The sequence below is a fragment of the Salminus brasiliensis genome, chromosome 6, assembly GCF_030463535.1.
Source record: "Salminus brasiliensis chromosome 6, fSalBra1.hap2, whole genome shotgun sequence".
NCBI lineage: Eukaryota > Metazoa > Chordata > Actinopteri > Characiformes > Bryconidae > Salminus > Salminus brasiliensis.
Window position 1 is genome coordinate 4942671 of NC_132883.1, and position 27026 is coordinate 4969696.

General features: G+C 42.9%; 1 protein-coding gene across 2 annotated transcripts in view; it reads right to left on the reverse strand.

Annotated features, from left to right (window-relative positions):
- Nucleotides 1-27026, reverse strand: part of fgd1 (FYVE, RhoGEF and PH domain containing 1) — a 69239-nt gene that overhangs the window by 16149 nt on the left and 26064 nt on the right. The window contains exons 1-6 of one of the 2 annotated variants that reach the window (XM_072681405.1): nucleotides 22529-22949; nucleotides 7224-7436; nucleotides 6501-6687; nucleotides 5519-6233; nucleotides 2976-3214; nucleotides 711-867 (exon numbers count right to left, since the gene is read on the reverse strand). In XM_072681405.1, the coding sequence (XP_072537506.1) occupies nucleotides 711-867; nucleotides 2976-3214; nucleotides 5519-6233; nucleotides 6501-6687; nucleotides 7224-7436; nucleotides 22529-22586 (1569 nt within the window). In that variant the 5' untranslated portion in view covers nucleotides 22587-22949. Of the gene's footprint in view, nucleotides 1-710; nucleotides 868-2975; nucleotides 3215-5518; nucleotides 6234-6500; nucleotides 6688-7223; nucleotides 7437-22528; nucleotides 22950-27026 lie in introns of those variants that run through there. The other variant, XM_072681404.1, reaches the window with a different exon arrangement.

Sequence of the window (27026 nt, forward strand, 5' to 3'; positions counted from 1 at the left end):
TGTGCTGTGACAGTTTGAGTAAGCATGTACACGCATATTCAGAACACAATTTAGATAAGGGCTTACTGCTTTGCAGTTACTAGAGAAACACTATACGGTGTCTGAAGTGTTACAAATATACTACATGGACAAAAGTATTGGGACACCTGCTCATTCACTGTTTCTTCTGAAATCAGGGGTATTAAAAATAGTTTATCCCGCTTTTGTTGGAGTAACTGTCTCTACTGTCCTCGGAAAGACTTTCTACTAGATTCTGAAGCATCACTATGAGGATATGATTGCATTCAATAGCCCTACAGTGGTCAGGATGTTGGATGATCACCACCCCACCTCATGCCAAAAAAGTTTTGGATGGAGCACAAACCATCATTGCAGGGAACACAGTTCTTCCACTGCTCCACAGCTCAATGCTGGGGGTTTTATAACTCTCTAGCCCATGCCTGGCATTAGGCAGCATGGTGCCAATAGGTTAATGTAATCTGCTCATGTAATCGGAGTCCTATTCTACGGGCAATACTTCTCTACGAGGACTAGACAAGCTGCGTGTGTGTGAATCTGCACGTCTGTGTCAGCAATTGCACAGTTGCAACTTAAGGTAGCTAAATGCATTATTAATAAGAGGTGTCCACAAACATTTGGACATGTAGTTTACCCTACATATACCATCCAAAAGCTCAAATGAAAGGTGAGCAGGTCCAGCCTCAACATACCTGAATGTCATGGATGATGGCTTTAAACTGGGAGGAACGCTCCATCCAGGTGTTTACCAGCTCCATGGCCGTGTCAAAGTTCTTCACATACTCGCCGTACATCTTCAGGAAGGGAGCCAGCTTCTGCAGGATGTCCCCGATCCGGGGGTTCGCATCCCTGAGGGCAGAAGACAGAAGGTCAATGCACATCTGTCTGTCCATTCACCCACTGGGCCAAGCAGCCGGAAAACCCTCCCCTCACCTGTATCCAAGCTCTGCATATTTCTAGCTACGGACAAACGAACCGGCCCGTACATCATAAGCCTGGGGCCCTTTCCGTGTGACATTTTGAGTGAGAAGAGGAAATAAGGTGATCAAGTGGGAACTGGAGAAAACTTTCTTCCTGAGACAGCACTGTTCGGATTTAGCTGGCTTAGACTCACCTCCCTCCCTCCCTCCCTCTCTCGCTCTCTCTTTTACTGTCACTTTTGTTTACAGTCTAACTGCTAGGGATGTTCTGATTCAATCTAGATCAGTACTGGCTTCATTTAACCAATTCCAGTTTCAAACCTTTGTTAAGACTAACACTGTGCTCTATTTATGACACTGTGGGCATTTTCTACAGCTTGCGGCAGGGAGGCATGTTTTCAGAAGTTAACAAGTCTGAATTCTGTCTGAATGTCTCAGTTTTAATATGGAAAAGGCTGTGATTTACATCTAGCAGTAAAGTAACAACAAAGGGTACTCTGCACTCATAAAAGTACACTGTTTAAAAAGGTCTAAGGCCAATGCTTACAATAATATAAAGCCAGACCGTTACAGATAACATGTAAGAAATTTATTTAGCATGTGAAATCCTGTAAGCGTTTTAAACTATTGAGTAATTCTTACAATAAGGAATTGCTGGGAAGCTCAAAAGTTGTAAAACCACCCATACAATTCTTAATGTGTCCAGAATGATGAAAAGAGTTGCAGAGGACTTTAAAAGCTCTGAAAAAGCTGCATGGCTTCAAGAATTAATCATAATTTTATCATGAAAAGTGATCAAATCATGAGGTAAACAGTTTGTAAATACAAACAGAAAGTATATAATTTAGGAAACAAACATAAAATGCCTTTTGGTCACTAAAACATACATGGTATCTATTGTTATTATTATTATTACATAAAAACTAACACAAATGATTACAATTATGAGCAATTCCAAAAAAAGTGAATGATGTGAAATTTCCAAGATGTCCAAAAACAACTATGCATAAACATGAAGGGTTTTTAATGAAGCATTTAAAGGTAACAGGTATCATATTTATAATCATCTTTCTTAAATTAGATTATTTTTACTCACTGGCGCTGTAAACAATTTTGAAGAATGACTGTTGATGTTTGAACTGATATTTGAAGCAAAAGAAACACACCCCTGCTCATTCAGAATCTCTACACTGAATCCATATACTTCCACTGTGCGAGCAAACATCTTTTCAGATCTTTGTGACCATAAAACCCTTCACAGATTGCACAATCAAACACCATGAGAAAATGTCAGAGAGAACATCATGGCAGGTAAGTGTGGGTTATGAAACTCAATGCTAAGCAAACCAGCTACGATTATCCATCACAAACAGGACAAAACAATACTGACACCACTGACCTATTTCTGTGAAACAGCAACTATCAGTCAATGTAACCCACCTATCCAGCAGGAATAGAGTAACATCCTCATCCCTCTTAATGCTTTGCAATGTTCACAGGTCTCTCCACCGTCCAAATGCCTCACCAGTGTTTACACAGCATCTTCGCAATCGCCTGATCTAAGAACTTTCTCCTCAGCTTTTGTTCGTCAGATCTGTTCCTTTTCCTCTCCATGATAATGCGTGTAGTTCAACAAGTATCATGCCTGATACAGTTTTCCCTGCCCCTCTTATCCCCCATCCTGTACACAAGCATGAATCCCCCCTGTTGCTAAATGGCTGAAATGGTGTTGTGTGGCTCGACCCGAGCCACTTTCTTTGTTTCCCACTTACAGAGCCAGGGCTGAGTACCGACATCAGTCTTTGTCCCAGCGAGTCAGACCAGAATCAGACCAGAGAGCTAGCCAACCATGAGGAAACATTCGCTGAATTTCACAAAAAGTCTACTGGACTGAAATCATATACAGCATAAGCCATATTTCCTTTCTCCTCTACATTCTTTACCTTTCCTCACATTCTCCTCTCTCTTATTATGCCTTCTCTACAATTTCTTCTCTCACAGATTAGTTTCTTTAGCTACGCCCCCCCTCATACTCACCACTCCTCCATGCGTTTCTCCAGTGCTGGCAGCAGGAACTGCTGGTGGAAGCAGTAAATGGAGCAGATGTTGGAGAAGATACCCATAACCACCTCGCAGGGGAAAGAGCCTCGGGCTCGCGCCTCCTCCATTAGCCTCCCGCAGAACACCTGGTCCAGGAGGTGAAGCCTGGACACGTAGGCCTTCTCCGTCTGGAGGAGCTCGTTGGCGATGTTGAACACTCGCTGCTGGACTGACAGCTGTGCAGTATAACACACAAACACAAACTCCTGTTGAGTGAAGCCAGTCGGCATACATCTGCACTGACAAGCGTAAAATGGCCTGTCTGAAGTGCTCAGAGTGTGGCGAATGCTCGGTCGTAACCGGGCGGTGAGGGGAAGTTGACATAGTTTATTGTGTATAATACATTGAAAACCTTCAGAATCATAATTTACTAAATTATGCAATAATTTAACACATCAAATTGAACAATTATCATACAGTTGATCGATGAAGGCATGTCTGGTGTCTGACGTTCACTTCTTTGGTTCTGTGTGGGAGCTTTAAAGCTATTATAACTGAAGTAAAGTGATGGAAGCTTGGTCATTCTCCTGGGTTCACCTCTGGGCTCAGTGAACACTCTGGACTACACTACCTACGATTCTGATGACCCTTACCTGTGTATGCCTCACACTATGTTTTTATATTTAAACCCCTCTCTGGTTTGTCTCTTTGCGAAGTATTGCCGTCAACCTGTCACAAGCATAGCGATCGTTCTCTTCTACTTGTCTGGATCGTGTTTTTGACCTGCCTTTGTCTCCTGCTTTTCTGCTTTTTGCCCTTTTGCTTTGTTTATCTGATCTTGGACATCTGCTTGGTTTCTCGACTACGATTTTGCTTAGCTCATGTATCTGCTTTCTCTATTATTGGTTCTGACCTGGTTCGATTTGTTTACCGTGTCTGTGGATTGGCTTTTCTTCATTAAAGACTCTCTTGTTTGTCTGGTTCATCCTAACCGCGCTACAAGCTTAGACCAATCAATTGCTTGTCTAAATAGTCACACTTGCTTCAAACTAAATCAAGATACTGGTCTCGTAAAATCCATGAAACCACCACTGGGTCCAGACTCAAATTCATCTCTCCCATAATTAAAGAATAACCAGTATGCTTGGTTTTCTATGTGATCACTTAATAATAATTTTAGAACATAATAAAAGGTAGAGCTTAAGAGTTTTAAATCTCAGCAGGCATTCTGAATATTAGAACAGGAAACAACTACACAACCCAGGAATGATATGCCTCAATCTGTTAATTGGGACTGGGTGATAAAGTAAAAATATGACCTCACAATATTTGAAGGCAATTTCACAAGCAGTTCAAATGTATCAGTAGCATCAGATTCCTAAAAACATTCAAATACTCTCCCATGCTGAGTACAGTGATTTCTAGTCAATATTTGCTGCTCTTCCTCAATTAAACAGCACTAATTACACTCTCTGTAATGAAATGTGTAGTTGGCCAGTGCTCTTTAGGCTTTGACAATCTCCATAAATTAATTTGAGTATATTTATAATGTGACTAGACTGATGTGTTTTATAAGTGTCTATGTTTTAGTGTTTAACATTGGTTGTGACAGTTTGACAATTCTCCCGTTACTACCAGTTACTTTAAAGTTCTTAATAAACCGATCAGCCATAATATTAAATACTGTGTAGGTTCCCCTCACGCTGCCAAAACAGCTCTGACCCGTTAAGGCATGGACCCCACAACACAGAGACAGCATTAGCTTTTTTTCTGTTGTAGCAATCTGTGCACAGTGTGCTACAGTAGCTCTTCTGTGAGATCAGACTAGATGGGCTAGTCTTCACTCCCCACGCACATCAACAAAATTAGACACGCATGACCCTTCCTTGCGCTACTTTTGGTAGGTGACCAAATCTAATGTTTTGAAGATGTTCCGACCCAGTTATCTAGTCATCTCAGTTTTCGTCTCAGATTCTTACGCTTCGCTTTTTTCCCTCCTTCCAGCTGTCTAATATGTAGACCCCACCCCTTTATAGGTGCCATTATAACCAGATAACCAGTGTTATTCTGTGAATGTTGGTTTGGTTATGGCTGATTGACGTATGTACATGATGGTAAACACCCTGAACTTGATTTATGAAATGTGAAATGACCATTTAATAGCATGGTCTATACCAGTGTTTCTCAGCCCTGGTCCTGGAGGCACCCTGCTCTGCACATTTCAGTGTATTCCCTGCTTTAACACACCTCTGTAACTCTCAAAGGGCTTGTTAATGAGTCGAATCAGGTATGTTGGGAGTAGGTAAAGCGCTAAAATGTGCAGGACAGGGTGACTCCAGGACCTGGGGCTGAGAAACACTGGTGTATACAATTTTAAATGGCTCCTAATTTCCTACATAGGTAGGTACCCAAATAGCCACTAATGCAAGAAGACATTATTTGATGACACAGTGCACTTCTGTTGGACGTTGTTGACGAACTTAATATGGTTCAAATCCAAAATCTGTCCTAAAGTTTTACAGTTCCACAACAAAACTCACCTCAACAGAGTCCTGTCTCTCTGCTTTTGGCAGAGGCTGCAGGGCCATGGGGTTTATCTCACTCTCATCCCCGCTCCCTTCCTCTAAATCGCTGTCCCCCTCCGAGTCCCTCCCACCCTCTGCGGCAGCGGCTCCCTCTCCCACGGCTCCTTCCACGCAGCCGCATGAGGAAGACGAGGAGAGACGTGGAAGAGTGGCTGTGGGACTACACGGACACATCTCTCTCTCGTGCCCGATGCGGTCCTCATCTCCAGCAAAGCACAGTTCCTCACTGTGAGAGGGAGAGCTGATGCTGTCAATGCCGCTGTCCCTATTGGCCAGTTTACCATCCGTCTGTGGTGGGGGGAGGGACAACCGGTCCGACGGGATCTCTGATTGGTTGAGGTCTCTCATCTCCATGGCGTCCAGCAGTTTGTCGGAGGCACTGTAGCCCGACTCCATGGAGAGGCGCTTTTCAGAACAGGAGGCACCCAACTCATCCTCCTCCTGCTCCTGCTCTTTCTCTTCCTCCTCCTCCTCTTCTTCCTCTTCCTGCTCCTGTTCCTGTTCCTGCTCTTCCTTGGCCAGGGGAGCCTCTAAAGGCCCTGGAATTGAGGTGCAGGGCAGGATGGTCTCTGACAGTGGGGTGGAAGCCCCCACAGTGGACTGTGGCTCAGGAACCCGCGGGGTACACATCACTCCCCCTGTGATGTCGGGCACCACGATGATTTGCTCCCTGAAATGAAGCCAGAGAATTTGGATTTTGGTCAATGAGAGATAAGATAAGGGACAATCCACTTCTGGCTTACGTTACCCAGCTATCTAAGAAATTCCGTTACCCTGTTTTAAGTATATAATATTATAAAGGATTACAATTAGGAAAAAAACACATCCAGAAATATGTATTACATTGAAAATTTGCTCCAAATTACGACGTGGACATAATGAACAGCTGCAACTAATGCAAAAGTCACCAGTGTGGTTAGGACTAACTCTCTCTCACCTCTCAAACCGCTCGATGAGTGACAGAACACACGTAGGGGAGGAGCTTTCCTCAGCTTGTGACAGTGTGGCCCGTGGTTGGCGGGGATCTGCTGGGAGTGGGCGGGACGGGGGTGGAGGGAGGGGCTTGTCTGGGGGCCGGGGTCGACGAGCACTCTGCTGTTGTAGATGCGGTGGTTTCGGGGGCACTGAGCGAGACAAAATCAATACTGGAATCGTTACTGCCAGACTGGCCACATCATGTGACCATATACCAGTGAGACATACAATCAGAGTCAGGAAAGGCCCGCTGGGCCCTGTTTCATGTTACAAGGCTTTAAACATGCTCTACTTGCAGAGTTTAATTACACAAATAGCTAATTAAATACCACACATACTGTATATGCGCTGGGAATACACGTATTAGGTCAAACCATTCACTGTATGACCTACAGCACATAATGCCCCATAAGGATTACAAAGGGACTCCTATAATGCAGCGGTGTTACTGACAGACAGGAATTCTTTCGCCCCACCCTACTATAAACTTCCTGCAGAGTTCAGACCCACACTAACCTAAAACATCTGGAACTAATAAACAGACCTTAGTAAGGTGTGCATATACAGTGTGTTATATTAGGGTGAATGCAGAATGGTGGGCTATGCTTGGGGCACTATTGCACATGACCACACTTCTTAGTTTGATTAAAAAACGCTCTAATATAAAGAAAGCTGACAGTCATACCTTGTGGTTTGGGGCCAGGTAAAGGTGGGCGTGTTTTGGGGGGCGGTGGGGGTGCATCCTGAGGCCCGTTTTCACTCGTGCCATTGCAGAGCTGCGGCCCAAGGGGTCCAGGGTCCGAGCAAAGGCGCTGAGGGGTGTCGTGGTCTCCTTGGCAGGGGCCTGGCTCCAGGGATAGACTCTTAGTCAGGAGCCGAGGACTGGATGCGGACGGGCCTGGGAAACAGAGGTTGAGCAGAGAGAGAGAGACAATTTAACTTTAAGAATTTCATAGAAACAAAAGGCATTATTAACAATCAACAAACGTCCCCCTCCATGACAAATGTACGCACGTTTACAACAGCAGTACAAGGCAACGACACTATGGAAGTATCCGCCTGTTAGAGAAACGTTCTCTGAGGGCTGCAATGCACAAGTATGCTCTTGTATGCCCTTCAATACTTTTTCCAATGCTACAGTTGGTAAACAGTTCAATACCCTAATTATACAAGCTTACACTGGGACTGCCAATAAATTGTGCCTGCATTTGAAGAGTTCTATATTCTAAAGAAAGAGCCATAAAAAACAATACACTATATATCCATATGTTTGTGGACAGCCCTTCTAATGAATGCATTCAACTACTTTAGGTTGCACCCATTGCTGACACAAATGTACAAGTGCACAGACAGACACAGCTTGTCTATTCCCTGTAGAGCAGAGTTGCCAATAGAATAGGACTCTCTGAAGCAGATAAACATGAAGCTATTGGCACCATGTTGCCTATTGCCAGGTGTGGGCTAGAGGGGTTTAAAGCCCCCCAGCATTGAGTAGCTGTGGAGCAGTGGAAGAACTGTGGTCTCTGAAATGATGGTTGGTGCTGAGTTAGGGATGATAAGGTGTAGTGATGATCATCCAACATCCTGACCTCACTACAGTCTAATCTTCACAGAAATGCAGGATAAACTATCTTGTAATATCCTCGATTTTGGAAAAAACAATGAATAAGCAGGTGTCCCAATACTTTTGCCTACATAGTGTAGGTTAATGTCTATTTTCAAGGAAATATTCAGTGTTCAGACAAGTATTTCTAAGGTTTTTCATAACATTGTCTGGTATTGAACACTGTAATACTAAATTAATATAACACAGACCTCCCTAGTTATATTAATCATCAGTGGTGCACAAAAACGTATATCTGTTTTTGTGAATTTATGTGAATCTGGCAGTTGTTCTTTATACTGTGTCAACATTAATGAATGCACCAATAGAAATGCTCCAAATCTTTTTATACTGATTTCCACTGAAAGAGGATTTTAAGCGCGACTACATAATGTGACCAAGCAGATAATCATCATAAACATTTATTGATTATTTAAAAAAAAAAAAGAATTTAGACTATTGTGACTATTATAAATCCCAGACCTGAATATTCCTAATGTTAACCTTCTGAATTTACACAAGAACTGGAACACCTTGTAAAAATTAAATCCTTAGATTCAAAAAGTCCACAAAAAGGTCTACAAGATCTAAAAGATTACAGCAATATGGAGTCATCATTGATCATTCCAGACTGCTTCTCCTTGACTTCGGGTTGTGGAACGAGAGCAGCAGAGGAAAGAAAATATCAGTATTTAAATGCAAATCCTGACGAGCTGACTTTGACGAACAAGCTTTGGGTGCAGGGTGGATTACAGCATTAGAGAGAGGTCCTCTTTGACAGCTGAGAGAAGGCGAATACAGAAAAAGCTCTTTCATACTACACACACTTTGCCATGATTTTCACATCGGTGCAAGCTCCAGACATGAAGAAGACGTGTTCAGTGGGATATCAAAAGCAATGGAGTAAGATACGAATTCCACTGCGGTGTCATTATGCTAATTTATTTACAGATCAGGGTCCAATCTGGAGTGAATGCTACCAACGGCATCTGATCCAGGTTACACTTTGGTTGTAGATGCTCTTGAAATGCATTCAGTGTTTCAGAGTGTTAATTACAGAATCCAACACAGTGAGACGGTATTCAGTCGTTTCACACCCTCAGTCAAGAAAGAATACTGGTCGCACTGGCAACGTTGGTAATATGCAAATGAGTCCTCTAACCAACCAGTAAATGGTTAATTATATGCTGAGCATCCTGAGCAACCTCAGACACACCAGTTAAATCTCAGTGGGTGTTCTGATGAACCAAATTATGAACGTCTGACCTTCTCTCAACAACCAGCAGCCATTGGCCCCTTCTGAGCAGCTGTTTAGCACAATGTAATAATTTAAATAACTGATGCCCATAAAGCAGCAGACGATTATATGCCTAGCGTAGTTTTCGGGTAGCCTCAGTTTGTAATGTAATTAGGAAATAGCAGGAAAGGTAGAGGTCAAGTTAAGGCCTGGACGACCAAGAAAACCACACCAAGTGAACCCCAGCTGACTGCAGGAAGACTTAGCAGTCTCTGGAGTGGTGGTGCACTTTTCTACTGTGCAGCAACACGTGCACAAATATGACCTTCATGGAAGAGTCACCAGAAGCAAACTTATCCTGCCTTCGTAGAACAAAATCAGAAGAATCAGAGTCTAAACAAGCCTAGAAAGCCCCCCAACCTAGAACAGACTCCTAAAAAGCATTTACAAGCTTTGATACTAGCCAAATGTGGTGCTACTAACCATTCCACATGCTCCGCCAAAATGCCTTAAAGGGGCAGAAAGGCAAGCCAGAAACACCCACTGAAATGCAGTCGTATGCAAAAGTTTAGGCACCCCTACTTAAATTAAACATTTGTAGATGTTTTTCTGCACAGTTTAGTCTCGATTTCTAGTTATTTTCTGAAGTGATCATGTTGGAAAATAATAAAACATTCATTCATTGATTTATTGTCTTATATGCTTCTTCCAGGTCAAGGTCACAGTGGGTCTGGAGCCTAATTGGAATCATGGGACGCAAGAATACCTGGCGGCAGTCCCATTGCAGGGTACCGCACACAACCATTCGCTGACACCTAGCGAAACAAGCCTAGAAAGCCCTCCAACCTAGAACAGAAAGACTCCTTAAAAAAAACATTAATAAGCTTCGATACTAGAAAAAAGTGGTGCTACTGACCATTCCGGCTACCCAAAGCTTTTGGACAATACCCAGTTCTTAACCTTGCTTAAAATACTTTTTCTTTCCTTGCTTGACTATTTATAGTAAGGCTACACAATATTGGAAACAACGGACATTGCAATCATTTTCTTTTTTGGGATATATAATGCAGTGTTAAAAATACAGGAGATATAGCCTACCGTTGGTAGATATGTCAAGCAAAGGGAAGAAAGCTGAAATACATAATTAAATGTGACTATTAAATGTGACTATTGCGAAAGCCCACATTGTGCTGACGATGCAGCCCTTATATTTCACAGTAAAAGATATTTTGACCAGGGGTGACCAAACCTTTACATGCTACAATATCCAGGCCATTTGGGTAAAGAACCATACAAAATAAAGCTTGAACCAAGGAATCTAACTAAGCCCATATTGCGCATCCCTACTCTTCAGAGCTGTTTTCCGACACCTTTAGCTCATCCTACAAAATGCCACATACTGTCTAAAGTGCCACAAAAAGTCTAAAGAAATATCACTGTCTAATTCTCAAACCTCCAAACCTGAAGCTGATTTATTTATGATAGGCCTGTTTTATTAATACACACTCAATAGGCAGCGATCACTTGACTGTAATTTAGCTCTAAAGGGAGATTCTCACTGGAGCTTTAAAAGCTTCAGCAGGAGAGTTCAGTAGAGGAAATGTGCTTGCGTGGGTCTGGAGTAGATTATGTAGGTCAGTGTGTTAAAGTGTCGGGCCTATAGTGTGTCCGTGCCGTGTTATGATTCGCTTATTTAGCAGCCCGATCAATCCCAACACTTCAGGACTGCCTGCTGCCGCCCCTGTGACATAACAACAACAACAATGCCCAGAACAGGAAAGCCCAGAACAAGCTTCAATGGGCTGTGCAGTCCGCAGGGGCTGGGAGGGCCGAGTAAATATGTTTCTGAAATAAAAAGGCTCCTTTGATATTGAAATGAGCGAGACAGAAAACATGTGCTCCTTTTTCTAAGAGCAAACTTGGGTTCGGGAAAGGGGGGGGTTCTTAAAGTGGTATGGACAGGTCAGATGGTGGGCAGATCAGCCATGCTGGCAGGCCAGACGAGTGATGTTGCCGTTTAAAAAAATTGAGGGAAAAAAAAGAGCTGGCTTGTGTCCCCTTATGCAGAGCTTAATTGGTTCCATATGATGACACTCGTACCCACTTGTGCAGGCCGGGGGCTGAAATGACTTCCACATGCTCCGCCAAAATGCCTTAAAGGGGCAGGAAGGCAAGCCAGAGGGTAAAAAAACTAAAAGGTATCCCCGGCCACAGACCTGACTGCTCAGCAAGTGTGTTTTGTTTTATCTTGTTTCTGAACTCTTCAGAAACACCCACTGAAATGCAGCCCTATGCAAAAGTTTGGGCACCCCTACTTAAATTAAACATTTGTAGACGTTTTTCTGCACAGTTTATTCTCAATTTCTAGTTATTTTCTGAAGTGAACATGTTGGAAAATAATAAAACATTCATCATGGGACGCAGGAATACCTGGCGGCAGTTCCTTGCAGGGTACCGCACACAACCATTCGCTGACACCTAGGGGCAATTCACCCCCAATTTGGTCCCTTCACCCCCACTGCGTGTTTTAACCTATAACATAACCTATGTAATGCGTCATTACTTTTGCACAGGCCATCTTTAATGTTTATGTTTGCTACATTAAATGAACTTAAGCAAATAAACAGTGGTTGTGCTTCACAATGTACAGAGGTATCTCTGTAGATGATATTACAAATTATTTATGCTTATTTACAAATCAGAAACAACGGTAATTTGACCGGGGGTGCCCAAACTTTTGCATATGGGCTCAGAAACCTCTCGATATGTGAGCTATATGAACTATCAACAGGCTGATGTCTACAGTAAGGGTGCAGTGGTACACAAAAGTCACGGTCCAGATCACACCAAGGTTTGGACCTATAGCAACTGAAGTCCCATCTCTTAAGAGCACTTATGGGTGCTTTCAGGTCTACCATGTTTGGTCTGGACCTTCTGACTTAGCAGACGTTCAGACCAAAATAGCAGGTGTGAAAAGTGTCTGCCAAAAAAAGAGGTACTCTCTCTCTCATGCAAACTGAAGCATGGTGGTGTTTTGGATGGTTCAGACTTTCAGAGCAATTACAGGAAGCTGAGGCAGACTATCATCACCCATTAAACAAAAGTAGTAGGGATGCCCCGATCCGATACTACGATCAGATATTGGTGTGATACTAACAAAATTAGCTGGATTGGGCATCGGATAATTAGGCATATCCACAGCACTCATCAATTTACTGAACCTGCTTCCTGCCCATTGGTATTCTAGGCTTCATATCTCAGGATCAGAGTAACCTACAAACATGATATACATATCATAGCAAACAGCACAGCACAGCGCCCGGTCACAACCTGCCATCAAATCTCAGCAAGTAATCCATGTTTTCTTTTAATTAAATATCAGTAAATTCCAGATTTTAATCCCCGTCATTTTTTTTTAAGCCGCTTTGCTGTTTCCTGCCATCTTTCAACAATAGAGAGAGACCAGAGCTGAACTGCTCGATCATATGGTGTTTGGAGACTTGAGCCTGTCATGGAGGACAGCTGAGAACGAAGAGGAGGGGTAATGATGGAGAACGGAGAAGGGAGGAGCTGCTCGCTCCTCTTTAGTCTCACAGACTTAAATAATAATAAATAATAATAAAAGCCCTGAGCTCAGACAACACTGTGCCAAGGTTCAGCACAGTTATTAATTTCAGTGACAAATAAATAGAAACTCGGTATGTTAATGTTTAATGTGGGTAATGATGAAGTCAATCCTGATGTCTTAAGTCTCTCCCACATGGTGCGGTATATGGTATATGGTTTAGTAATTTAACAACGGTATCAGATCAGACACAAAGTTTATGAATCGGTATCAGAACAGAGACAAGCCGGATAGTCAGTGAATCTCTGAATACGAGAATAAAAAGAACCAGAAAATGAGTAAAAATGAGCTGACTCTAGTGCCACTACTTAGGGATATTTTCTAGACAGTGAAGCACTTCTGTAAGTAGCTCTGGATAAGAGGTCATACAGGTCATGCACAACAAAGGTAATTTCACCAGAGGTGCCCAAACGTTTGCTTATGACTTCAGTCCAGGGCTCAGAAACCAAAATAGCAGGTGTGAAAGGTGCCTGCCAAAAAAGAGGTACTCTCTCTCTCATGCAAACTGAAGCATGGTGGTGTTTTGGATGGTTCAGACTTTCAGAGCAATTACAGAAGGCTGAGGCAGGCTATCATCACCCATTAAACAACAGTAGTAGGGATGCATCCGATCCGATACTACGATCAGATATTGGTGTGATACTAACAAAATTAGCTGGATTGGGCATCGGATAATTAGGCATATCCACAGCACCCATCAATTTACTGAACCATTACACCACATATCTGCAATTCTTTACTCCTTTCCTAACACAACAAAGCTCTCAATGAATAAAAAACAATGGATTATTATGGATTTATGGAAATATGGTCTCGATTTCATTCAATAAAAAGTAAACCATCATCTCACACGGTCAGAAAGTCAGAGTGCCTTTCCGCAGTCGTTAAGAAGCAGACAGAAGGAAAACTTTCCATTACTTTTTTTCGGGGTTTTTTTTTTCTCAGTCACTAGACTACTCTAAGTCATTCAGACGTCCAAACAGATGGACAAATTCTTTCTCTCTCTCTCTCTCTCTCTCTCTCCCTCCGTCCCTTAACCTCCATCCTCAATGCTCTTCCACAGAAAGCATAACTAGCACAATATCACCACAATCTAATTCTAATGAGCATTAAAAAGATGCACGCTCAACAACTGTATACCCATAAACCACACAGCCCACCCGAACCCACCCAAACATGAAACACACTTCACAAAACATGAAGAACCATTCCAGCCCACACCAACACACACACACACACACACACACACACAATAACATGCATAAAGAGCCTCTCTTCTTTTCAGAGTACTTTCCTTCTGACTGACTATCGTTTTCATGCTCCACTTCCCATGCAGACGTGAAACAGCAGACAGGAGCTTTCAGACCCACACAGATACGGACTCATAGAGTGGACGGGGCCATAACAGGGCAGGCCTGACATGAAAACGCTCCACTACTGTACCTCCCCGCTATTCAGAGATTTATGCCATTCTTAAGACACACTGCACAACAGCAAGCTGCTTTTCTAAAGCGCTAGGCTCAGTTCTGAAAGTGTCAACCAACACTCACAGGAATAATGAAGCCCAATCAAAAGCTTTAGATTCTTAAAATTCTTTAGTTTGAGGAGCATTGCTGTGAGGATTTGTTTGCATTCAGCAACAAGAGCGTTAGTGAGGCCAGGATGTTGGATGATCACCACCTCACCTCATCCCAGAAGTATTGCAAGGAGCACCATCCATCATTCCAGAGAACACAGTCCTTCCACTGCTCCACAGCTCAATGCTGGGGGGCTTTACACCCCTCTATAACTCACACCTGGCATTAGGGCATGGTGACAGTAGGTTGATGTTTATCTGCTCTGGAGAGTCCTATTCTACTGGCAATCCGTCTTCAACTAGCTGAATGCATGTGCAAACAATTTCTTAAAGGTTTGCTTAATCTTTCTTTGCATCCCTAATAAAAACATCTGATTTCCGGTACAGCATCCCTTTAATAACCCCCAATAATAACATTTAGGCCTGACACGCCACGAACGCACAGTGTTCCTTTAGCCTAAATGATCAAATTCATGAATTCGGTCCACATATTGGTTCTAATGATTTCCTATCACACTGTAAATCCATCGTCAGTGAACGCAGGTGCTCAGCAGTATGCTAAAGAGCTTGGAGCCAGGCGCTGCAGAACTGCACGCAAGCTAACAGGGAACATGCTCCAAGGTCAAACCGCCTGGAGATGAGCACAAATCCAGAGCGCAAAAATCACTCACACACAAACGCTCGCCATTCCCAGCATGAGAAAACGGGACACATGGTGCACCTGCAGTGTAGGGAAATGAACGTTTAGGAGAAACGCAGATTAGGACACACTCGTCTTACACTCTCCCTCAGAAAGCTGCAGTTAAAGAGCCAGCAGAGAGTCGGGTCAGACCGATATGAACATTTTCTGAGCAATATTTATAAAAAAATTGAAATTACTGCTAATATAGGTTTATCTAAATTAATATGGCCAAAACTAACCAGACTTTAAAAGCTTTATTTAATGTAAAAATGGGTATTTTTTGTTCCTGGGCTCCCCCTAAAGTTATAGGAGTATAGGAGTAAAATTCACTTGTACTCAACCGAGCTGTAAGCGCCATGCCGTGTGGTCGAGCCATGCTGCTTTGCCATCAGTGGCCGGAGTCAGAGAGAGCACAATTGACTATACACCCTCATGGGTGGGTAGATGGTGTGCTCTCTCCTTATCAGTGCTGGCTGCCACAGGCGACTGTTAGCTAGTGTGGTGCAGCTGGGGACCCTGTGTTTTCCTCCAAGATGTAGAGGCAGTGGCTGGCTATGCATGTATCGGAGGAGATGTGTGTTAAATCCTTAACCTCCTAGTGTTGGGATCATTGCTAGTGCTAAGGGGAGTTTGGAATAGGTGGGTTAATTGGCAGAACCAAACTGAAGGAAAAAGGACGGACATAGGCGCTTGACAGTTCCCTGAACAGTTTTCTTTTCATTAGAGCCATCTAATGAGGTAATGCATTATGGAAATAAAATCATACAATCAGCAGACAATTGAAGACATTGGACTGATGTTTAGATCTGACTGATATTTCAAAGCAATATCTAATGACGTATTTATCACACAAAGTGAAATGTGTTACTGCATAAATACGGGAATAAGTGTTATGCTTCCTTGCAGTCCTAATGTCTATGTTCTCTCTCTCTCTATATATATATATATATATATATATATATATATATATATATATATATATATATATATATATATGTATATCATCACTGTCAGATCATCCAAGACATGTTTAGCATTAGAAGTAAGCTAATGTAGCTACAAAATAGTGGAATACTGTCACAAATATGATAAATAAATAATAATATTTTTACAAATAAATTAGATTTTGAACTGTTTGATAAATTGTAGTATTAAAAACGCGAAAATCTGAGATATGGATGGATATGTCATGGCCATAATAGAGAGCATCCTGCGCTACAGCTCACTTCATGGTGAAGATGGATGTATAGCAAGGTAAGCAAACAAGCACACACCATGTTTAGTCAGCTACGGCAGAATCCTCCTCCCACTGGGCCTGGCCGTTCTCTCTGGTGATCTGTTACCTACAGACAGGTCTCATCCAAACTCCACACCTCATAATGATGTATTCCACATTTCTGCTGTGCCAGACTTGTTGGCTGGCGTGGACGCTTTCGCTTTACCATGCTGGTAGAATAGCAAGCGTGCATGCTGAGATTATGAAATTCCAACCCTGGGCTTCAGGCCCAGCTCTGAGACAACTGCTCAGTGGCTACACATCGCATTACCTTCCAATCAGGTGAAGATGAGGATGCTAGACTTCCGGGCTTCAAGGTCTACAGGCGCACAAACACTAACAAACACTCCTAGTCTGAGAAGAAAAGTCCAAAACACAAACATACGGCAGACAGAGAGATTTGCGAGATGCCTCCACTTTTATATTTGGTTTTGTGTATTCCCAGAGCTTTTGCTTTCAAGAACCAGACTCTGTTTGCCGATATCTCTGGATTTACAGATGTATGCTTTCTATTATTCCACTAAACTGACCAGTGGAGATCCTTCTGCTCTGCCAGTTGCATCTAAATCAATAATCCATTCAAAATGCCATCTTTCTGCTGACCGATGCATCCATCTTATCTGACGCAACATGAATATTTCATGAAACCTGTGTAACCCATTTAAGGGGCTGACCCAGAAGATCCCAGTCTTCTGTTTATATCCAGTTCTACGGTGAAAAGTAAGCCGCAGTGTATGATATGTAGCCATGTTTATTGTTGCTGCCGACACAAAAAAATACTTGCATCATCTAAAACAGCAACTTCTCAACATTTGACATTGTTTTGATGCGTCTTTAAGCTTGTTTTGTTGCTTCGAGAAACTTGTTTAGAGGCTTTTAGAATTGCGACATGGCTGGAGAACTTATGAAGAACCGCCGGCTCTCAATTCATATAATAGACAAGTGCAGATAGGAGTCTTTTGTGCTGCAGCGATGCTATGGAAAAGGGCACAGACATAAGGTTAGGCGGCGTTGATACCATCTCGTCTACGGCGAGCTGAAAGACGTGTTGAAAACTCCGGGCTGTAGACTATTTTTATCCTCGTGTCATTACAGACTCTACTGACAGGACAGTCAACACACGGCAGACGCTCAGGCCTTCTCTTGCAGAACACCCGCTCTCATCTTGACACGCCACCGAAGATAATACGGCACCAAAATAATGGCACGCTGTCAACTGATGAACCAGTTTTCAACTCTTGCTCTTTTTTTGTTCCTGACAGCAGTGCAGATCCTTTCTGAATACAAGACACTGATGATTCTTCACCTCAAAGAGCAAAACCACACGGAGACAGATCCACCCATAAGGGGCTACACTGATACATTTATGCACCATACACAAACAATACATTTTCAACACAACTTCTCTTCATCCATTAGAAGAAAGATTATTTTGTTAATGTGCCTTTTAGTGTGCTTTCATACCTCCCATGTTTGGTCTGGACCTTCATTGGGTCCTGATCAAAATGGCAGGTGACTTTGGCTGAACCAAAGGACCAGAAATTGGTCCAAGCAAAAGAGGTGATAAAACTGAACCATGGCTCGGTTATTCGCAGTGTGAAAACACCTTTTTTGGGTGCTTTAGACTATCAGAAGTTACAGGATGTTGAGGCAGGCTTTTTAAGCACTAGAGGAAACAAAAATGAGAGCGACGGGAGCACTTGTATTCCCCAGTTCTGAGCTTCAAGATGTTGCTGCTGGTAGTAATGCCATAATATTAGCAGTAAAGTTGCAACCACTGTCGAAAAAATGGATGCTGTGGTTCAATTCTCTTCCGCTCTATAGAAATCAAAACTGTCCGCCATGTTGTCAAATTTGCAACCAGAGTCCGTGCAGTAGAGACCAGATGCAGAGCCAGACTCGCCTACTCATTTGGTAGACCCGTCCCCTTCTCCCAGACCAAGCCCAAGTGTCTCAGACCGCCTTCATTGAGCTTCCAGTGCAGAAGCAGAGCGGATTCTCCCACTGGATTTCCAGTTTGACAGGTAAATGAAGCGCTCCAACAATAAGAGTACAGCCTCCCCCAGCCAAGGCTGTCAATCACTTCCTTTCTAAGCATAACTTAGACTCAGCAAAATAAGGTCATACAATTGCAAAAATACAAAATATACTAATATTAGCACAGGGAAAACTAACTGCTGGAACTAGACACTGGATGATAAATTGGCTAGCCAGCAGAGGTGCTAGACCTGTGATGGCTTCACATCTGAGAGGCGATATAAGACATTAAAAGACTTCATGGTCTTGACACTATTTGTCAATGACCACTGCTGTAATTGTCTGGCCTGTAAGGGCTGAAACTAGGGCTGGGTGATGTAAAAAACACGATATTTATCACGATACATGTGATCGCAGACTAAATGCATCAGTAGCGTCAGATTCCTAAAAACTACTATTCAGATACTCTCTCATACTGAATACATTTTCTGCACTTTATTCAATCAAACCAGTCTAATTACACTGTTCGTAATAAAACTTGCAGTTGATCAGTGTTCCTTAAGCATCAACAATGTATTTGATATGCTTAGAAAAGTATACTGTGTATCATGCTAACAAAATATAATATCGTCATATTGCCCGGCTCTAACTGACACACTCCTGCAGCTTAGACGACTAGAAAGGCTGAACTGGAGAACATATGTAAATACGTAGTTTTTGGGGGGGTTTTTTGACGTCACAAAAACAAACCATTCAAAACAGCTTTTTTAATAGTTTTGTTCTATGAAACCTTCAGCAATGTCTACATATGACATCAAACTGTTGTATTTTTTAATAACTGGAGGAACATTCAGCTTTCATGATATGGATGATCATCCACAATAATCCTTTACTCCGGAATACTCCAGTGTTTTCAGCCCACTCTCTGTTCCCCACATGTGTAACATATGGTTGATTACCACAGGCAATCATTTTGACATGTTTCCATGTCCTTGTGTAGAACATCCTTTAACTCAAAACACGCTTACAACACTTCTGCAAGGAGAGGCCGCGGATGGAGACTCGTCTAAAAAACTGCTGGAGTGTTCCTTTAAGGCAGTCGGACGCACTAACAGTGATATATCACAGACAGCAGATAAACTGCCTATGACATCTGGGCCTCCGCTGTCTGCTCTAAAGGGGTCAGTACTGCAGTCCCAGAGTTTCCCGGCTCGTCCCGCATCTGTCATCCGCAGTAATGGATATGACACGCTAACCAATCCAGATTAGATTAATGTAACCGTGACCAGGGGGAGGAAGCGCACAATGGACCCAAGCTGTGGTAAGAAAAGCTGTGTTTTTAAAAAGGTAGGCCAGCCACAGAGCAGAGACACCCACAGCAATACAGAAAGAACAAATACTCCGAAGGGAGGAATAGATGAACAAACAGGAGGCTGAGGATATAGACTGTGCTCAGACACGCCCACCTCAGGACAGAGGGAGTGTGGGTACTGTGTTTGTGGCCTTTCGCAGAACTGCTTTTATCAATGATGAGATTCCATCAGGATTTCAGGTGCAGGAGAGATGCTGCAACTTGTGCCAGCACTTGTGAACACTGACATTATACTGACAAGTATACATTCCTGCAGAGAACACATATCAGCATATATAATACACTATTATACTGAACATATTGAGAAAACAATCAAACATAAACGGGTATATTAATGAAATATATAAAGGTTATGGCACATTTTATATGTTGTGTTTCATTATTTCCCCAGTAATATGCTAAATTCACCATATAAATGCAAATTGTGCTTTAAACTGAGCAAACAATGCCATATTTACATATATAAATGTCGCTTGACAGGGTTGCTCAAACTTTTGCATATGTCTGTAAATGCAGTATAACATTATATACCCTTTGCATCGCAGAATAACCATTATACGCTATTTAGACAAAAGTATTGGGACACCTGCTCGTTCCGTGTTTCTTCCGAACGAAGGGAAACTACGAGTAACTGACCTGAACACGTCTTGAGTACCAGGATTATATCTGGGTAAGGCCAAGTCTCATAAAAATGCAAGTGTAAACACACCCAGGCCTCCAGACTTAAACAGGATACAAATCTGATCGCCCAAATTACTTGAGAAGGTGGTCTAAGATGCATTTGAGCCACGTTATAGCAGTGTGAATACTTCCATCTCTCCAATACACATTCCACAACCAAAACCCTTCCCAGTACAACCGAGACACCAGTAATAAGTGACTTCCAGGTGTAAACCTGGAAGCATGTGGCTAAAATCTTATCAGGATACAATCCAGATGGTAAACACAGGTGTAAATGGGTTCACTGTCTCTACTGTCTACTGTCTCTACTTCACAACCCTGACGCTGACCTACAAAGCCATAAATGGATTGATGGCAATGGTCAAAAGCCGATCAGTACCAAGAGCCACTCGAGCTTGAAGTACGGCTGGGCTTGACGCGCCATCCTTTAAGATCCACGGAAGGCAAGTGTCCAGGCTTTTCCTGTCCTGGCACCGAAGTGGTTGAATGAAATTCCCCTGGGCGTCCAAACAGCAGAGTCGCTCACTCACCTCTTCTAAGGGTACTTGGGGACGAGTTTAGTGTATGTTGAGTATTGTGGTCTCCATACTGACCTCTATATTTAGTACTATCTAAGCTTAGAGCGATCTTTGGGATCCTAGCTGATACGAACTAGCCAAAGGTATTTTCTAAGTAAACGGTCAAGCACATTTGTGAGTCGCTCTGGATAAGAGCTTCTGCTGAAGGCCTTAAATGTAAAGGGAAATGTACTGTCCAGGGATTTGGAGATTTTGAAGCACTGCTGCGGATTTGACGGCATTCAGCGACAAGAGCAATGGCATTATATCTTTACAGGGACTAGACAAGCTGTACGCAACGTAAAGTAGCTGAATGCATTCGTTAGAAGGGGACAGTTTGCGTAAGTGATGGATTCCAGTGTATGACCTCTGCACTATGCACACGTGTGCATGCATCGTAATGGCTCATATTCTGTGACAGTAACATGACCTCTATATATACCTACATATACCCACACCTTATGGTCACACACATAGAAACAATGAATGCTAGTGTATATATACATACCTCTGCATTGTAATATATAACGTATACACATACATGCACATACACAGAGCCACAGCTCATAATCAGTGATGCTCTCCAGTGCAAAACCTCTGCATTATGAACAACCTTTGCATACAAACACCACGATCACACATGCACACACACAGTCATGGCCCATGTTCTGTAATGCTTGCTAGTGTATACCCTCTGCATTGTGTCTTAAGTGATCTATCAATCAATATATCTATCAATCTGTCTGTCTGCAACATTTATATGCATATAGACCCCATGATAATGGTGGCACTATGCTCATACACACACATACTCAGGCCCTGCATTGTAGAAAACCCTCCAAATGCATGCAGACACCATGTCAGCCTGGCTGCATCGCTGACTGGTGCAGGAGGAGGCAATGCTGCACCAGTGTGAAAAAATGTAGGTGAAGCAGCAGCAGCAGCAGCAGCAGCAGCATGACTTTCCCAAAGGCTGCTGATCAAACCCAGGCATGCAGAGCCATCCATCACATTTAATAATGCAACACAGGACACGAATGCAGCCTCTTGCACCAAACCAGGCAGGCATTTAAAGACATTTAAACACCAGAGCCTGGCTTTGGGTGTCTGAAATTGCGGATTCATGGGATGCAAGCCCATCTGCAAGCCTTATTGCAAGCCCCCTGAACAGGGATGGAGAATCCATGGAGGAGGATCCAGGTCCAGACAGTAAACAAACATCCACTCCAGGGTTTTGTTGCAGCTGCCTGGGGAGCTTCAATCCAGCGGAGCTGGATTGAAGCTCCCCAGGCAGCTGCAACAAAACCCTGGAGTGGATGTTTACTGTCTGGACCTGGATCTGGGGTCTCCATCCCTGTTCAGGGGGCTATTTCCAGTCATCTAGCTACAATAATTTCGACTTACCCCGGAGCACACTGGTTTTATCCATGTACATCGCGCAGCAAAACACGAAACCAGTCATTAAAATACACAGTGGGAGACTCCACTCCCCCAAAACGCTCAAATGATGAAATTAAGGGAAAATCGAGCACAATTAAGGCTTAAGACGAAGCACCGTCGAGCTTAACAACTTCACCCAGTCTGAGGCGATCTGCCCTCATAAAGACGGCGCGAGCATCCTCACGGTCTCAACGGCTCCTCTCCCCGTAAAACGCCCAGTCTTAACCCGTTCGAGCTCAATTTTAACCCAAAACCACTTCACGGTGTGTTTCGCTGCTCTGCGCCATGATAGCAGCGTTTTAAGATGTTAAAAAATGGATAAATGGTCTTCCCTCACGGCCCCCCACCCCACCGTGGCCGCCGCGTTAAGGCAGACAGCAGCAGCCCCACTTTCACATACGATATGACCCCGCCCCCCACCAACCGCCCTCAGCTCTGTTTCCTTGACAACGACTTGGGACGGCGTTATTTCTTCCCCCACCCGTATTCGGCGCAAGTCCCGCCCTCCAGCTGTAGGATTGGCTAGTCATACGCCGGTTCCTGCGCCGGGATTGGCTAAGCGGGACTGAAGCTGGTAGGAAAACGGGTGGGTTGAAGCAGTTGGAGTTTTGACACCGGCTACTGATACAGGTAATAGTTGCTTACTATTTAGTCCACGTAGTAATAGAGTTAGTAGCACAACTGCAGTGAATATGGCATTTAATAATAATTGCAGCACAATATCTGGATATCACTCGTTCCTCTTAATATACAATATCTAGATCTATCTATCTATCTATCCTATCTATATATACACTATAATACTATAATATACACAACATACTATTCACTGTCTATCTAAATATCTAAATATATATATATATATATATATATATATATATATATATATATATATATATATATATATACATACACACACACTATAATACTATAATATACACAAAATACCATTCACTGTCTATCTAAATATCTATCTATCTATCTCTCTCTCTCTATATATATATATATATACACTACCATACTATAATATACACAACATACTATACACTGTCTATCTATCTATCATATATGTATGTATATATATATACACACTATCCATCTCTCCTATATTTACATATACACTATATATATATTATATATATCATACTATACTATCTATCTATCTTATATTTATATAGATAGATATGTATGTATGTATGTATCCTATTGATATTTTATACAAATCTATCAATCTATTTACCTTATATATATATATATATATACACACATATTAGCTATAGACCCTATATGTATATATACACATTATCTATTTATCTATCCTATATTTATATTTATTTCAATCATATATTTATATATATATATACATAATCTATCCATCCTATATTTATACATACTATCTATCTTCTCTATGTTTTTCATACAAATCCATCCATCCATCCAATTCACTGAAGGACTTCACACAGAGTACTACAGCAGTAAAGCACATTACAGCCATGTACACAACAGTAAACTCATACATTCACAGCTGTGTAACAAACAGAAAGACAGCTTGTGTAGATGATGGTTTAAAGGACCACCAGGATCTAGTGTTGGTATAGACTCCAGCACCTCCAATATACACAGAACCTGACAGGAAACATACTACAGCCATTAAAGTAACCATACCCAGGTCCTACACACATTGTTAATCTCTCTCTCTCTCTCTCTCTCTCTCACACACACACACACACACACACATGTTTGTTAAAATCAATGTTGTTAAAGGGTTGAGATTCAGACTATGTCAAAAAGTGAAAGATATGGAGGTTTTTGTGTGATGATGCTGTCCAGCACAATGTAGAAGAGTGTCTAACTCTGGAGATTTAATGAATGAAGGAACCGTCTTCTAATTTAGTAGAAAGGGTGGCAGGTCAGTTGGACATCTGCGTTGCAGCATCAACCAGTAAGGGTTCTCCTCCTCTTGTGTCACGTGAAGCAGGTTTCAGTGCATTAGAGAAAATTACAACGGGCCCTTTCCCTTTTATTGGTGGAACTCTCGAGCAATGGGGACAGACATTACAATGGCATAATCGTCATAGCCTGGAGACACAGGAGAAACGGTTCAGCAAGCCATGTCAGACCAGTGCTCTGAGGCTTTGCCATTTGCAGCCAGAGCAGTGCTGGGACAAGCTGGGGTCCCATTTTTATTTTGTTTTTCAATTTTAAGGGGTTTGGTCTTGTCCAGAGATTATCCTGATACTCAAGACGCATAAAGTGTTATCTGGCTGAGTGTTCCTTCCTGTGGGATAGGAAAAACAGCTTAAAAACAGCTAATTTTTAAAGCCTAGGAACAATAAATGAGAGTGGTAATGGACATTAGACCCCTAAACCTGGGCCTCATTCCAGTTGTCCACCCTCATCCCCAAGGTTGCCAGTGTTATGCCATCCGCTCATGTAGCAAAGTGTGTATTTTGACTCGTTAATGGCCCTGTGACTCTGAGAGTCCAGTGTTAAAGGTCTAAGGGTTCTTTTCCAATATAAAGGTTCTCCACACTCACACATGTCTATTACACACATGCTCCTAAAGGAACCAAAAGGGGTTCTTCTATGATGCCACTGGTGTCAAAGGACCATTTGAAGAACCTTTAGCTTTAAGAGCCTATTTGTAGCAGTGTCTGAGACGTTGACAGGTTCACCAGACTGCTGTCTGCCCTGATTCATGTTCGGGACACGACAGACAGGAAATAGGAGAAAAGGGCTGCCACAGGAAGAAGCCACATCACCTCATTTCCTCCAGAAGAAAGACCCTGGGAGAACGGCAGGGGGTATTCTCTGTGTCTTCTGAGTCAGGGGACAGATCACAGGTGCTCGTCGGATCCATCGTACAGTGCGACTGTGAACTGGGCTGGCTCTGTGTTTACTGTGGCAGAGCTTAATAATCTCCAGCAGAGAGAGAATTTAGGATTTTAGGCCACTGAGGCTGAAGCATCACCCTTTCCTCATTCTCACTCTCTCTCTCGGTTTCTCTCTCTCTTCCTCACCCCTGCTGGGACGGTGGTGCTGTGGCTCTCTCCGGCCTTGGCGCAGGTCGAAGGATTTAAATGGAGAGATTTACCCCTCTGATTTCCCTGGGGAGATGGCCATCTGCCTACTGTCACCCGGCCCACTCTCGCCACTCCTACACACACATGCACATGCTCAGTGATAATAACACACAATACACTACCACTACATATCCCAGAGGGCATTAACTTACATATACACACACACACACACACACACACATGTCTGTGCACTTAGACAGGCAAGAGTAAGCAGCTGTCTTATTTATAGCGCTAACAGAAGCTCCGCCGATGGCCACCTACTCTATACCTTCAATAGAGACAGCTGTGCTTTCCAAAGACAGCTAAATTCATACTACAAAGTTGTGTGTGTGTGTGTGGGGGGGGGTACATGTAAAAAGTGAATGTGTCCTTAATAATGCTGCTCAGGGTCTGGATACATTAAAAACATGTAGGACCTGGGACCCTGGACCCCGAATCCAGCAGTTTCCGGTCCTGTAATTCTTGGTATGTGTGACACTGTGTTGCCAGTGTTGACTGAAAACTGGATTCACAGTCCAGATTTGAAGACCTAGGACCTAGGATCTTGGATTATACCCCAGCTAAAACCAAAACAAGTCTTGGATTATCATATTTACACCCTCAAAATTTGCATAAATCCAGCCCACCAGTGAAGGCACCAGTCAAGGCTGGTGAAACAGTAAATAAATATAGTGTTGTTGATGCTGGAGAGCAGCTCATCAATTCCAGACTCTGCTAGTTATGTGGCAGCGCCGGCTCAGTGGTTGGAGAGCTGAGCTACTGATGAGAGGGTTGTGGGTTCGATACTCTGCTCGGCAAGCTGCCACTGTTGGGCCCATGTGTGTTCGCTACACATCTATGTCCAACACAAGTGGTGAACAGGGTTTGTACATGAACCAGGCCATGTGTCTGTAGCTTTTCCATACAGCAAAGCAAAATCCAAGAGGAGCAAACAGGGATCCACACTAGGCCTAGGCTTAAAGCTAATGCTAGCCGACACTAGCATTTACCATCGCTTCTCTGGACTGGACTACCTTAGCTGCCCTAAACTAGAGCTAAACACACATCAAAAAGGAAAGCACACCTTTTGGTTTTTAACAGTGAGACTCGAGACCAAAGCAAACCTGGGGAAGCAAGTGGAGGCAAGGCTAAAAGCTAACCAGCTACACTCTCTTTAGCTTGCTAACAGCACATTGCACTGAGAGGACACAACGAGAGGACAGCAGCACTATCTGGTAAGGGAACAAGGCTAATGACTCACTGCGAAGATACTTAGCCAGGTCACAAAGTGGTCCTAAGGGTCTAAGACATTAAAGATGGGAGAGAAGTCTCCATTATGTGTTAGTTACATTACATGTCCAAATGTTTGTGGACACCCCTTCTAGTGAATGCATTTAGCT